General features: G+C 35.2%; 1 protein-coding gene across 1 annotated transcript in view; it reads left to right on the top strand.

The window, feature by feature from the left end:
• The first annotated feature begins 1,604 nt into the window (after nucleotides 1-1,604).
• LOC126822623 (apoptosis-resistant E3 ubiquitin protein ligase 1) overlaps nucleotides 1,605-15,995 on the top strand; it is a 76,820-nt gene continuing 62,429 nt past the window's right edge. The window contains exons 1-3 of the mRNA XM_050551606.1: nucleotides 1,605-1,911; nucleotides 4,687-4,840; nucleotides 5,408-5,595. Coding sequence (XP_050407563.1) covers nucleotides 1,734-1,911; nucleotides 4,687-4,840; nucleotides 5,408-5,595 — 520 coding nt within the window. The 5' untranslated portion in view covers nucleotides 1,605-1,733. The remainder of the gene's footprint in view (nucleotides 1,912-4,686; nucleotides 4,841-5,407; nucleotides 5,596-15,995) is intronic.

The following is a 15,995-nucleotide window of genomic DNA, read 5'->3' as shown; positions in this document are numbered from 1 at the left end:
AAATGTTAGACCCACCAGCGTGCCTTCTACATGGTGGATTCTATATGACCTCTCCCTGCAAACCCTAAATAAAAGGTAGTCAGGTCAACCATGAACGCCAAATAATCTATGTGATTAATCAAACAAAATGACATTGACCAGACAATTCTAATATTAAAGGCTCAATACCACTCTTATTGTAACTGAATAATATGTCCCAATCTTTATTCTGGTCAACAAATTGTACTATTTTACAATATTCCAATTAATTGATGATACAAATTTCATCTTAACACACCTAATTTAAAAAATTGGAAAAATTCAACTAAATGATTTGAAAAGCTTGACGTAAAGCTTTTCAAATGTGACTTGGATTTAAAAATATTTTTGAACCCTCTGGACAAGTAAAATAGGATTTAATGGATAATTTGCACAACAGGTAGGACACTAACACATCTAATACTTAGAATAAGGCTAATTTTTATTTTCTGGAGCTGTCAGGCAAGAGTGTTATTGTCCCTTTAAAACAGACAATAGTCTCATATCTTGTATGGGCTACATTTTCACAAAGTACCGGTACCTAAAAGAGCGCTATTGCATTTTGCACCACTACCAATTCCAATAGTCATAAAGACTTGAAATGTTAAGGGGATGTTGAGTGTGTGTGTGTGTGTGTGTGAGGGGGGGGGGGGAATCGATCAGTAGCTTTTTTATTTTACAGGCCTTTTACCTCCTAATCGTCGCCATCTTGCTGATTTATTTTTTATATAGACTAGAATATGGAGACATTACATATGTACAACAGATAACTACACATTCGCTAACACTGCAGTTAATAATAATAATAATCAGGGTCTGGGTCAGACCACCTGTCATTCCTTCTGATAGCATGCCACCTTATTCCTTGAGGTTGATAGACTGTTAACGCTATATAATCATGGATCAGAAATCTGTCAACCCATTGACGGGCCATTGCGGTACGGTATTCTGATTATTCATTACGACAGTCTACTTTCCGATCTATGACCACAGGATCTGGTAGAGGTGGAAAAGTGTAATAGTGCCCAATACAGGTCGCTTCAATACATTTTACATTATTATTGCTTATATTCATTGCCAACATTATTTTCTTATAAAGATAACACAGAATCCAGCAAAAAGCCAAAAAGAAAAGGATACAGGTACCCATGCAGACTCTGCAGTAACGAGTTGTCAATAACATAGTGTGTTGTTTTCATTAATCATTTAGATAAAGCTCTTAATTACGGATTCATTCCATTTTTGATATTAAATTTATTTTAGTAAATGAGTAATAAAATAAGTATTCTTTAACAGAAATACACACACCTGAAGCGTCCATCTTAGATTTTGGTGTATTAATCTTCACAACCGAAACTATTTCCCATAACGATATTTTTCAGAACTATAAAATCAGTACAGTAATGAAAATATTTTGTCTTAATATGTATATGTATTGATTTAAAAAATACTACGGATATCAAAAAATGACTTTAATACAGACTCCTGTATTGATTTACTATGTAATTCGTTTGAGAATATATTTCCTGAAGTCTGCAATTTTGTATAACCGAAGCAGAAATAAACTTCCGGTTTCCATGCTTGACTTCACGAGTAAACACGACTAAGCAGAACAGAACGAAAGATTGTCAATAGAGTTTGAGATGATGGATGGTGGGCCTGATTAAGTAGATTGTGTGAATACGTAATGATTATATTTAAGCGAATTTAGCATCATGTCTGTAGAAATTTCTCTCACAAAGTGGATATTCTTTGCCTGTATGACTGGACTAATCAGTTATTTTGGTGATAAAGTCTTTACAAGTTTCAAAGCGGCCAATGAATGGAAAAATGTAGAATCGTGGATGAAAGAACGTAATTTTTCTTACCTCAAACCACTGCTGAAGTCATTAGGTGAGATTATATGTTTGATTACAACCGGTGGAAGATACTCCTGTAGTCCCAAAGTTATGATCCTGATGAGGATCCCATTCCCGATCCCCTAAATTATGATTTATATTGTAAGAAATACTACAGTAGAGGGTGCAATAGTAATATTGATGCTTTTAGGGGTGTATTCAACGGTATACAGACAACTCATCCCAAAGACAACTCATCCCAATATAAGACAACTCATCCCAAGATAGAAGACAACTCATCCCAACCTTAAAACATGGGTCGAGATATAAGACAACTCATCCCAACAAATATAAGAGCTAGTTAATTATATTTATGTTAATACAATTGCTTTCTTCGAAGACAACTCAGACCAATCTGATTTTGTTATAAAAATCCATGCAGTTCAAGTTATTCCAACGGTGGAATTCTTATAAAAACCAAACTGTTAACAACAACCAGTTATTAAAAAGATGTGGAGGAATCTTTGGACCGACAAACTGACAGACTAACTGACAGAAGAAAAAACTTCAATAGAAAATAAAGAAAAAAAAACCATATAAATGTATTATGTGTTGATGTAATAAAATGTATTATTTAATAAATTGTTGATATCTCGACTCATGTATTAAACCAAACAAAACTAAATTGGGATAAGTTGTCTTTTATCTTGGGATGAGTTGTCTTTTATCTTGGGATGAGTTGTCTTCTATCTTGGGATGAGTTGTCTTATATTGGGATGAGTTGTCTTGGGATGAGTTGTCTTGGGATGAGTTGTCTTTGGGATGAGTTGTCAAGTATTCATATTCAACATATAGACGAAAGCCTACCAGTATTGAAATGAAATGGGGGTTTAACTTCCTACTGTTCTGCACCGACTGGGCTTGAAACTGGTATAGACTATCCCAATACCGATGTGAAAATTTCTGACGATTTGATGTCAGTGTAGTTAAAGTTTACTTTTAAATATCTGAATCTGTACATTGCAGTGCCTGTTACAGCATATACGCGAGTGAGTTCGTTAAGTTCTTGTGGATAGAGCTGTTTCAAAGCTCTCCTTTGATTGAGAGCGCACTATAGTGTCATCCAGGTGCTTAATAATTGTCTTTGGGAACAACGAGTGTCTGTAAAGTTCAGTTTTGCATACCACTGTTTTAAAACATTTAGAATTGTTTGTTACTTGCTTTATCTTGGAATGTGGGGTGTTGGATGACCGAATGGTTAGCACGTGCGCACTGTATCATAAAGCCTGTTATTGAGTCAACCGGTGTGGTTTCGAATCCCCGGTTGTACGTGACAAGGAGTAGGGTCGCCTGTCCAACCGCGTGGGTTTGCTCCGGGTCCTCAGGTTTCCTCCCACTGCTAAAGACCCCTACACGCAAGCGAATTATTGAAATAAAATTAAACCATGTTAGTTCGGAAATGACCTAGTCTGTGTCGAGTGGACGTTAAACCCCATTTCTCTCTCTCTCACTCTTCTCTTGGTAAGTAATATGTAGAAGCGATCTAAATATGGGTTATAGTGATGTCGCTACTCGGCTAGTGTTCCTACATGTGAGAGAGAGAGAAATTGGGTTTAACGTCCACTCGACACAAACTAGGTCATTTCGGGACTAACATATGGTTTAATTTTATTTCAATAATTCGCTTGCGCGTAGGGGTCTTTAGCAGTGGGAGGAAACCAGAGGACCCGGAGAAAACCCACGAGTTTGGACAGGCGACCCTACTCCTTGTCACGTACAACCGGGGATTCGAAACCATGCCAGTTGACTCAATGACAGACCTCATGATACAGCGCGCTCGTGCTAACCATTCGGCCATCCAACCCCCCGTTCCTACATGTACATGTGGTCATCAGAAATTCCCTTGGGATATAGATTGGTTTGAGAATTCAAGTCATAACTGGAGCTGCTGTGACTCAGTGAGTAAGACATTGGCTCACTAACCTGGGGGTCCTGTGTTTGATCCCAATGTTGGCCAAGAAATTTCATCTCTAAGTCGTACTGTCTGTCATTGATAGGGTACCCCAAGATAAATAAATATCTCCAAATATCTTGACAATTATACCTCAGTATTTATATATATAACAAACAAAAAGCTATTGTTGTGATTTTGCCCTGTATAATAATACAGTCAGGATAACCAGGACTGTCCCGTGTACAAATTGGCGTGCACGTAAAAGATCCCTTGACAGTTGGAATTCGATATAAGAGTAGGCCGTAGTGCCGCTGTCCGGGCAAAATTTCCCTCATAACACAATGTATGGCGTATGCCTGTCTTCATTAGCCCAGTTCGGAGCAAAACAGTAGGACGTTAAACCCCATTTCATTTCATTTCATAACCAGGACTAATTCCACCATTCTACGGAATCTCGTACTACCAGGTTAATTTTGTCATGTATAATACAGGTGTCCGTCAGGATAACCGGCACTAACTCCACCATTCTACGGAATCACGTACTACCAGTATTTTTGCCCTATATATTGCCGGGTCGTCGTCACAGCTCAGATCATTGATATTATTGCTGGCACCTTGGAACATTAGTTTTGATTTCGATTAATAGCTTGTACACATTACATAACGAGGAGTAGCTTCACCTGGCTGACCTCGTGGGTTTTTACGGGGTCCTCTGATTTCCTCCTACTGCAAAATAAACGCCAAGTGAAATATGGAAACAAAATTGCACTATGTTAGTCCCAGAATGACCCAGACAGACTGTGTTGGGTGGATGTTTTTTTTCCATTTTCTTTCTGCGTCTAGAAGGAGTAACCTTGTTTGGTTTTCTTTTTTCAGATATAATCCAACTAGAAGATGTGGGAATGATAGAAGTTAATAAATTGGGTAAAAATTTGGGTAAAGATTTTAAATGGGCTGTTGAAGAATTGAGACAATCGATCGAACTGGATTATTTTATGTACTTTTATGAAGTAGAAGAAAGTTCAGAAAGGTAAATTGAGTGACATCTAGTTGATAATTATTTAAATGTCCATTGGGAAGATTAGATAAAGAGCTGACAGTTCTTGCTATAATATTCAGAAAATAGATAATGAAAACAGAATATGCTGAAAATTTCAGTCAAAATGCTTCGCCCTGAACCAAGATATTAGTTGGGGGTTAGCATGTGCACACTGTATCTTAAGGTCTGTCATAGAGTCAACTGGCATGGTTGTCTCCAGATCCTCCGGTTTCCTCCCACTGCTAAAAACCCCAGAGCGCAAGCAAATTATTGAAATTAAATTGAACCATATGTTAGTCCCAAAATGATCTAGTTTGTGTGGAGAGGACGGATGCCCTTAAAATGTTGTTTTATGGGTGTAAAATAAACTGTTGTTTAGGTTTGTAGTAAATTGTGGTTTTGGTTTGTATTAAATTGTTGTTTAGGTTTGTAGTAAATTGTTGTTTTGGTTTGTAATAAATTGTTGTTTTGGTTTGTAATATTTTTGTTTTTTAGGTTAGTAGTAAGTTGTTGTTTTGGTTTGTAATAAATTAATTCTCTGTTTTATTTTGTTTATAGAATCAAAGAGCTGGGGATAAGAAGCATAGAAGAATTATGCAAAACATTTCAGAGATTGAAAGATAAATCTAACCGAGCCGGAATAATGAATGCGTGCCACGAAACAAGGAATGGGAACAAGAAAGCAAAGCGGGAGGACATTGTAAAATGGCTGAAGAATCAGAACTCTTTCACTTTTAAACAAATTAGTAAGTTATTTTCATGTGTTTTTTTTTTACATTAACCCTTTCAAACCAGGTACATATACTATAACACTAGGTACATTGACTACCCCCAGTTAACCCTGTAACACCTGGTACATATCAATCAATTGCGTACCAATAATAGAGATATCTTTTGTCTATTAATCATCCTCAGATTAGTGTTGATTACATTACTATTTACAGTAAGAGTAGTAATAAACTAATTAAGAGACAAAAGATTTAATTATTTGTCTTCAATTACGAATCAGTGACTTTTTTTGACGGTTTCTATATATTCACTGTGAATAATACTTGTTCGATTTGTTTGAGATTATTGAATTATGACAGATGTTTTATCTTTTTCTTACTCCTGTTGCCCGTATCGTTAATAAATGAAGCCAGGTTTGTTGTTCCAGTTTATAAATGCGTATATATTCTTTGGGTTGTCGAAAGTCAGTTATCATCAAATCACATGCCATGGGTCGTAGCGAAAAACTGAACAGCCTTAGTCAACGTCCGATAGAAGAAAGTCAGATTTTATTTAGTATGTCACCACCAAAATGCTCTAAGTCTACAGATGAAACTGACATGATCAGCTCTCGTCCATCTAATAATATTACATCCTTGAATGTTGAAGCAATATCAGCTTCTACAATGGGTCTTCATTTTAGGGTACCTCAAAAGTTTGCGACAGAGAAAAATTTAGTAATACATAAAATGATAAAGGGGCATTATGGGATATACGATAAAATAAACTGGCAGTTCTCACTATAATGGTTAAAATATAGATAACGTAAATAGAATATGTTGAAAATTCCAATGTTAACTGCAGACTGTGCAAGGGGGTTTAGTTGACAAAATATTATAAAAAAACAAATACATATATTCATTGAAACAAACACAATGTGTAATTTAATGTTACTAAGTAATGGTTACCCCAGATGTTGAAATAGCTTTCAAAAATGGGCTTCTGCAAATTAAATTATAGTATCGTATGTATCTTGTATGTAATTACTGAAAAAATATAATAGATACTTTTTTTTTGGCAGAAAAAATATATGGGTAATAAATTAAAATGAGAAATTGGCCAAAACAAAATGAAACCCAGAGTGAGCACTGGGTACATGTAAATATAGACTACCTCCAGTTAACCCTTTAGTACCTGGTTAACCCTTTAGAATTTGGGAGAAAAGTGACATAACTCGAGGCTATTCATGTGACACAGGCAGTTTGCGGTGCTAATCCGTCAGACATGTAGAAGAAAGGGCCATTTATATTTGGTTGTATATTGTCATCACCTAAATTCAACCATCTGTGATCATTAGCTGTGGGAGGAAATCCGCAAATCCGCAGAAATCCCACAAGGTGGTCGATGAGGCGACCTAACTTGTATAAGCAGGGAATCGAAACCCCACGAAATGTCAACCTGTTTCTTACAATAGTATATATTTAACAACATCCATGACAACACATTTCTTATTGAAATAAAATTGAACCATATGTTAAGTCTCAAAATTACCTAGTTTTTGTCGAGTGGACGTTAAACCCCATTTCTCTCTCTCTCTAACACCACACTCTGATGTTCAGATGAAATGAAATAAAGTTTAACACCCTACTCTGATGTTCAGATCAGATGTTCTTGTACTGATTACCATACACTGTAACCCGAGTATCATTTAATCTTGTGTATCTAGCACTAATTTTGTTCACATTCGTTTCATATCAAATCTTTGTTTAAAAATTTGTAAAAAAACATTTAAAATCACCAAAAATCATCTAATTTGTACATGTGTCCAGTTTAAAGCTGACTGATTAATTTTGATAATGAGTGTCCAATTTACAAGTATTTAATTTCTAGACCACTGTTCAAAAATTAATCATTATACATCAATAATCAATTGGGTTGTTTATTTTTTAACAGTGATTGAAAAATTAAACGCTTGTAAATTGAACACTCATTATCAAAATTGAATGGTCAGCTTTAAACTATACATAAGTACAAATTAGATGATTTTTGGTGATTTTAAATGATTTTTACGAATTTAAACAAAGATTTGATATTAAATGAAAGTGAAGGAAATTAGTGCTAGATACACAAGATTAAATGATACCCGGGTTACAGTGATACTACTTGACAGATGGTTCCCTTCCCTGGATTCATCCTCAACCAGGAATGTGAACACTGTCATTTTCCTTTGACAGTTAAGCACATTTTGATTGAGTGCAAGCATCTCAAACATATAATACTTAAGATCACGATATTGCCGTTGCCAGTCACTACATCACTTGTTTGCCCAACCAGGGTTATATTGCTAAATGCTAAACATTTTAAAAGAGACAGGTTTTTATTATAAATTTTAAATATCCAAAATTATTAGCACAACCGCAAAGCTGCACTACTTTGTTTCACGGTAAATGATGACAAGACAAAAAAAGGTATGCGGACACAAACTGATTTCAACACTGGTTTAATAACATTTTAACATTTTAAAGTACTTTTCGTCCGTCTTGGGACTATTCATAAATAATGTCATTGTATAAAGATGGACAGTATAGTATATTTATACATATTTACATAGTAACACTGTGGTTTTAATTGGCTATAGTTACCATTGTCTATGGTTACATAGTATATTGTTAACTAATAGAAACATGTATACACATGTGTTAATCTGTAGTATATGGGGTTCAATTTATGAACAATGAATGAGTTTAAGATAATCATGGGATAGATTTAAGAAAATTAATGAAGCTAATGGCCAATTGTTACTTATTGACTATTAAGTTGAGGAACATATTTTTTAATAAAATGATTTTCCATTAATTTCCTTTTCGTGGTGTCATCGACTTTCATTTTATAAAAAGGGAAAATTTGGAATTTTACTTGTAGGTGTTGTGCACATTTAAAAATATGTCTATTTACAAATAAGGGCCCATTTTCAATATTAAAATCCCGTCGATGGTTGCGTACACTATCCCGTAGATGCGATATCTATGTAATATTTCATATTTTAAATGTTTATATGCATAAAAGACTGTTTTTATTTTAAATTAGATATACTGTATATTGTTTTTATTTATGCATATAAAATCTTGTGATACGATTTAGCCTATCTCGAAAGAACCACCATATGTTTGGCGCAATAGAGCCCGGTTGGAGCTGGCATGCCATAAAACCATATTTCATCCATTCATTCATTCCCTGGATTCATTCAATTGATTTGATATTTGTTGTTTATTTCTCCCAATGTGTGTGTAGTTTGTCATGTCCACAGATTCGTCTTGTCAGTTTTGTGTGTAGTTTGTCGTGTCTACAGGTTCGTCTTGTTAGTTTTGTGTGTAGTTTGTCATGTTCACAGGTTTGTCGGTCCGATTTTGTGTGTAGTTTGTCGTGTCCACGGGTTTGTCTTGTCGGTTTTGTGTGTAGTTTGTCGTGTCCACAGGTTTGTCTTGTTAGTTTTGTGTGTAGTTTGTCGTGTTCACAGGTTTGTCGGTCCGATTTTGTGTGTAGTTTGTCGTGTCCACGGGTTTGTCTTGTCGGTTTTGTGTGTAGTTTGTCGTGTCCACATGTTTGTCGGTCCAGTTTTGTGTGTAGTTTGTCGTGTCCACGGGTTTGTCTTGTCTGTTTTGTGTGTAGTTTGTCGTGTCCACAGGTTTGTCTGTTAGTTTTGTGTGTAGTTTGTCATGTCCACAGGTTTGTCTTGTCAGTTTTGTGTGTAGTTTGTCATGTCCACAGGTTTGTCTTGTCAGTTTTGTGTGTAGTTTGTTGTGTCCACATGTTTGTCGGTCCGATTTTATTCAGTTTGTCGTGTCCACAGGTTTGTCTGTCAGTTTTGTGTGTAGTTTGTCATGTCCACAGGTTTGTCTTGTCAGTTTTATGTGTAGTTTGTCATGTCCACAGGTTTGTCTTGTCTGTTTTGTGTGTAGTTTGTCGTGTCCACAGGTTTGTCTGTCAGTTTTGTGGGTAGTTTGTCGTGTCCACGGGTTTGTCTTGTCGGTTCTGTCCTTGGACACTTACTTTTAATATTAGACTGTAGTAACTACAATATGTATGCCATTTTAGTACCGTAAGCTTACTTAATTGTTTTTGTCGTAAAAATGTAATTATCTGCTAACGATTATCTCACGCCTACACCTACTATAGGACCATTAACGTAAATAGATAAATTAGTATTCACAGCAGGGAATCAAAGTTCTATTTTTAGATTGTACATGGTATAACCGTGCTATATTTGGTTGTAATAAACAGCAAACAAACTATAGTATATAATAACTCACAATTAAAACTGAAAAGGGAATATAAGTTCTATTTTTAGATAGTACCTGTTATAACCGTGGTATACAGCTGTGATATTTAATAGTTTATAACACACCAGTCTCAAACATGCAATTAAAACATAAATTTTATCAAAGGAAATGAAATGGGGTTTAGTGGAATATAAGTTCTATTTTTAGATAGGACATGTTATAACGGTGGTATACGCTGTGATATTTAAAATTTTATAACACACCAGTCTCTGTAAATAGCCTGCAATTAAAACATTATTTTTTTTTTAAAGGAAATGAAATGGGGTTATAGCTTCCTACTTTTCTGAACCGGGCCTGACAAGGACAGCTGTCTAGTCCTTCGGATGAGACGAAAAACCGAGGGTCCATGTATACATTGGAATGCACGTAAAAGATCCCTTGGCAGTTGGAATTCGATATAAGAGTAGGCGATAGTGCCGCTGTCCTGGCAAAATTTCCCCCATAGCACACTGTATGGCGTATGCCCGTCTTCATTAGGCCAGGTTAGGAGCAGAACAGTAGGACGTTAAACTCCATTTCATTTCATTTTTTCTGAACCGACAGGGCTAAAGAATACAGGCATACATACACGTGCAGAAAAGTTATACTTTATAAACCCCATCTCATGTTATATTTCCGGATGTTTTGCTCGGAATATGTTCGATCCATGCATTGGCCGAGAAAGTTCATCCAGATTTTCCGGCGTGGTTTCCCCTTGTCAGTGATGCAGGACGGAGGGTCTGACAAGGACAGCTGTCTAGTCGTTCGGATGGGACGGAAAACGAAGGTCCTGTGTACACATTGGCATGCACGTAAAAGATCCCTTGACAGTTGGAATTCAGTAGAAGAGTAGGCCATAGTGCCGCTGTCCGGGCGAAATGTCCCTCATAGCACACTGTTTGGCGTATGCCCGTCTTCATTAGCCCAGTTCAGAGCAGAACAGTAGGACATTCAACTCCATTTCATTTCATTTCATTTGCTCGGAATATAGGATTTGCTCCTGCTATTCGTCATATTCCAACTGCTTTATTATGAGACCTCTGGTTTTTTTTATCCCATCCCAACAACTAGACGCGGTTTATCGCCAGGGCTCCGTGACTCTCCTGAACCACCGACAAGGGGAAATATAAGATATATTTTAATTTGATAATGGTACAAACATGATATCTGATTTTCGATTGATTAATTAAAGACACATTATGTAAGATTTACATTTAGATAAAGAACTAGCCTTTAATTCTTGCTGTAATAGTTCAAAGATAGATAATGTAAAATGAATATTTGAAAATTTCATTCAAATCACTCTATTGCGAGGGAAGATATTAGACTTTGAAGGTTTGACAAGACATGTGCAATAATTTCAACTACCGTACTGGTTGTTCAAAGCTAAGTCTCACTTCTACATTTTTAGCTTGAATCAAAATATGGCTGAACTGTTCTAATCTATTTAATATTGGAGAAATCCGATGCCATCGAGAGTTGATTATGGTCTGGATAGGTTAATTAATGTCTAATTAATAATTTATATACCATTATAAGGCCTAGAGAAAGACCTACAATAGGCAGATATAGCTCTTGCATAATGTATGTTTAAGGGCTAAAATGCACTCTGATGACTTAAAGGCCTGTATTATTTGGTACACGGGGGATCACGTGGCTAAGTGGGTAAGACGCTGGCTCGCTAGCCTGGAGGTCGGGTGTTCAATCCCTGCATTGGCCGAGAAAGTTCATCCAGATTTTCCGGCGTGGTTTCCCCTTGTCAGTGATGCAGGATGGAGGGCCTGACAAGGACAGCTGTCTAGTCGTTCGGATGGGACGAAAAATCGAGGTCCCGTGTACACATTGGCGTGCACGTAAAAGATCCCTTGGCAGTTGGAATTCGATATAAGAGTAGGCCGTAGCGCCGCTGCCCGGGCAAAATTGTCCTCATAGCACACTGTATGGCGTATGCCCGTCTTCATTAGCCCAGGTTAGGAGCAGAACAGTAGGACGTTAAACCCCATTTAATTTCATTTCATTTCATTTATTTGGTACATTAAATACAGAGAGGGAGAGAGAGAGAGAGAAATGGGGTTTAACGTCCACTCGACACAAACTGGGTCATTTCGGGACTAACATATGGTTCAATTCTATTTCAATAATTCACTTGTGCGTAGGGGTCTTTAGCTGTGGGAGGAAACCAGAGGACCCGGAGAAAACCCACGAGGTTGGACAGGCGATCCTACTCCTTGTCACATACAACCGGTGAATCGAAACCCCGCCAGTTGACTCAATGACAGACCGTATGATTCAGCGCGCGGGTGCTAACCATTCGGCCATCCCCCCCCCCCCCCCCACATGAAATGCAGACAAAAAAATTGTTCTAAAAGTGAATCGTAATGTAAAATGTCTTTATATTCAATTTTTAAAAACAACTATTGTAAATTCTAAAATCAATTATGCTTAGTGAAATATGTGAAAGGTTCAAATGGAACAACAGTAATTTATGCCTGCTTATTCCGGTCTACATGTTTTGTTTTTTATTTTGTCATTTGTGAAGCATCCATTACAAATTACTGCTACATTGTCTTCTAGGATGTTTTTTATTATTCATTACAAGTGATGCCCAAAATCATAAAATAATTGACCCATGTACTAATGTAAAATGCCCATTGTGTCTTAGATATTGGATATTATGATCCCATAAGTTCACAGCAAGAACAACATCAATATTGATTGAAATGGTCCAGTATTCGTGTTTTAATTTCAAATATTATGGAAAATATTGAGTTACAGGCTTAGCTCCTTTAATAATTTAATTAAAGAAACAAAACAAAAATAGCAATGTTAGCAGATAAATCACCTTTTCTGTATGATTAAGTTTATAATATGATAAATTATAATATAGACTGAACAGTTTTCACAAAATATAATTTAGTTCATCATAAGATAAGTTATAATGTAGCCATAGACTTAAAGGCTCAATACCACTCTTGTTGTAACTGAATAATATGTCCCAATCTTTATTCTGGTCAACAAATTGTACTATTTTAGAATATTTCAATTAATTGATGATACAAATTTCATCTTAACACACCTTATTTAAAAATTTTGAAAAATTCAACATAATGGTTTGAAACGTCTAACGTAAGCCTTTTCAAATGAAACTTCGATTTAAAAATATTTTCGAACCCTCTGGACAAGTAAAATAGGATGTAATGGATAATTTACACAACAGGTAGGACACTTAAACATCTAGTACTTAGATAGAGATATTATTTATTTTCTGGAGCTTTCAAGCCAGCAAGAGTGTTATTGTCCCTTTAACAGTTTTCACTAAATATAATTTTCTGTTAAAATAATTGATTCTATCAGAGTTGTTTGAAAGAAATCATTAACTCAGTGTACTATTTCTATTTTTCCGCGATCCTTTTATTTGAGCGTTCGTTTAATATAATTATGACAATTATTGAACAGCTGGCCTTGTTCAAGATCGACTGTGTTATTACGTTCATCATTCTCTCTGTGTCTGCCCGTCGTCTCTCACAGCAGTTGATTGATCCATTAGTTATTGTTATGGAGTTTAACTCGCAGCAGTTAGAAGTTCATTTATCTCATTGTCCGCAGATCTGGGGAATCTGTTTTGATTCGTAATTAACTCCCCTGTCGTGCTGTGTAATATTCCGTTAGAAATAGTCACGTACACACTGGATTATTATATGTGAATTATCGGACGGTAAGTTTGTTAGCGGAGAAAATGTTTTAAAGTCTTTATATACCGTCGTACCTTTTTATTTATTTTTAACGTTTGTGTTGTTTTTTTTGTAATAATGAAAACAGGTTTCATATTAAGAATATTTTTCTGTATTTGTTGTAATTGAAAAAAAATGGTTGTATTTTATGGAAAAACATAACTATCTACTTCGACAATAGATCTCTGCCCTCAATGGCTACCATATCTAAAAATTTATATACTGTTTTGTAATGCGGTTCTACCACTGTAACCCAGGTATCATTTAATCTTGTGTATCTAGCACTAATTTCTTTCACATTCATTTAATATGAAATCTTTGTTTAAAATCACCAAAAAGCATCTTAATTTGTACTTGTGTCCAGTTTAAAGCTGACTGATTAATTTTGATAATGAGTGTCCAATTTACAAGTATTTAATTTCCTGACCACTGTTCAAAAATTAATCTTTATACATCAATAAACAATTGGGTTGTGTATTTTTTAACAGTGATTGAGAAATTAAACTCATATAAATTGGACATTCATTATCAAAATTGAATGGTCAGCTTTAAAATGGATAGAAGTGCAAATTAAACGATTTATGGTGATTTTAAACAGTTTTTACGAATTTTTAAACAAAGATTGGATATTAAATGAATGTGAAAGAAATTAGTGCTAGATACACAAGATTAAATGATACCTGGGTTACAGTGATATACTCTGTTTCATATCTGTCGTACACACAAAGACTAAATAAACATTTTCTTTTTTAATAAATGGAAGCGAAATAAATACATCTCAAAATTTGCGATGTGTACTTAGTGGTTTCGACTAAAATGGTCGATTTATGAATTAAAATGTTGGTCAACTAACTTAAGTGTCTGTTCTCAGTAGACAGACAGCTTAGGTTTAGTATGATAGAACAAGTTACTGATAATTTTTATTATTTTCACCGACCTTAACTTTATCTTAATTTGTACTTGTGTCCAGTTTAAAGCTGACTGATTAATTTTGATAATGAGTGTCCAATTTACAAGTATTTAATTTCCTGACCACTGTTCAAAAATTAATCTTTATACATCAATAAACAATTGGGTTGTGTATTTTTTAAACAGTGATTGAGAAATTAAACTCATATAAATTGGACATTCATTATCAAAATTGAATGGTCAGCTTTAAAATGGATAGAAGTGCAAATTAAACGATTTATGGTGATTTTAAACAGTTTTTACGAATTTTTAAACAAAGATTGGATATTAAATGAATGTGAAAGAAATTAGTGCTAGATACACAAGATTAAATGATACCTGGGTTACAGTGATATACTCTGTTTCATATCTGTCGTACACACAAAGACTAAATAAACATTTTCTATTTTAATAAATGGAAGCGAAATAAATACATCTCAAAATTTGCGATGTGTACTTAGTGGTTTCGACTAAAATGGTCGATTTATGAATTAAAATGTTGGTCAACTAACTTAAGTGTCTGTTCTCAGTAGACAGACAGCTTAGGTTTAGTATGATAGAACAAGTTACTGATAATTTTTATTATTTTCACCGACTTTAACTTTATAGAGCTTAATCCGAAAATATTAGTTGTTTTTCTTGTGTGGATGATATCCATGATGATATTATTGGTTTCATTGATAGTGTGGTGATCCATTACTCTAACATGCACATGCATTCCTAGAGTTTGTGCAAGAATATTGACTTTAAAGAGCTTAATTCTTATATATTAGTTGTATGTAGTTCGTACCAATTATTTTTTACGTATGAAGCGATTTCCTTGAGTATTAAATGTGAATAACATCCATCGCTATTATCAATGTGTTGTATGAAATAGAGGCTCATCAAAGATTTTATGCAAAACATGTAGGTGGTGCTGAAAGTTCATCAGGATTTTCCGGCATGGTGCAGTGGTGCAGGACCGAGGGCCTGGCAAGGGACAATATCTAGTTGTTTGGATGGGACAAAAAACCAAGGACCGTGTACATATTGACGTGCCCGTAAAAGATCCCTTGGTCATTGGAACTCGATATAAGACTAGACCGTATCGCCGCTCTCTGGACAAAATTTCTCTTATAGCACACTGCATGTAGTACCCGTGTTCATTAGCCCAGTAGGAACAGAACAGTTGGACGTTTAACCCCATTTCATTTCGTTTCATTTGATAGCTGACATTGTTTATATCCCCTCTTCAGGATGCCGATCGAATATTGTGAATTTTTCATTCCACCCATTTCTTCGTAAATACTGAACATTTATATTTTAAACATTATATTATCAACACTGTAATTCGTTTAATATCAAATCTTTGTTTAAAAATTCATAAAAATCATTTAAAATCACCCCAAATCATCTAATTTGTACTTTCGTCCAGTTTAAAGCTGACTGATTAATTTTGAT

The sequence above is a fragment of the Patella vulgata genome, chromosome 5, assembly GCF_932274485.2.
Source record: "Patella vulgata chromosome 5, xgPatVulg1.2, whole genome shotgun sequence".
NCBI lineage: Eukaryota > Metazoa > Mollusca > Gastropoda > Patellidae > Patella > Patella vulgata.
This window is presented reverse-complemented; position numbering and strand designations above follow the sequence as displayed.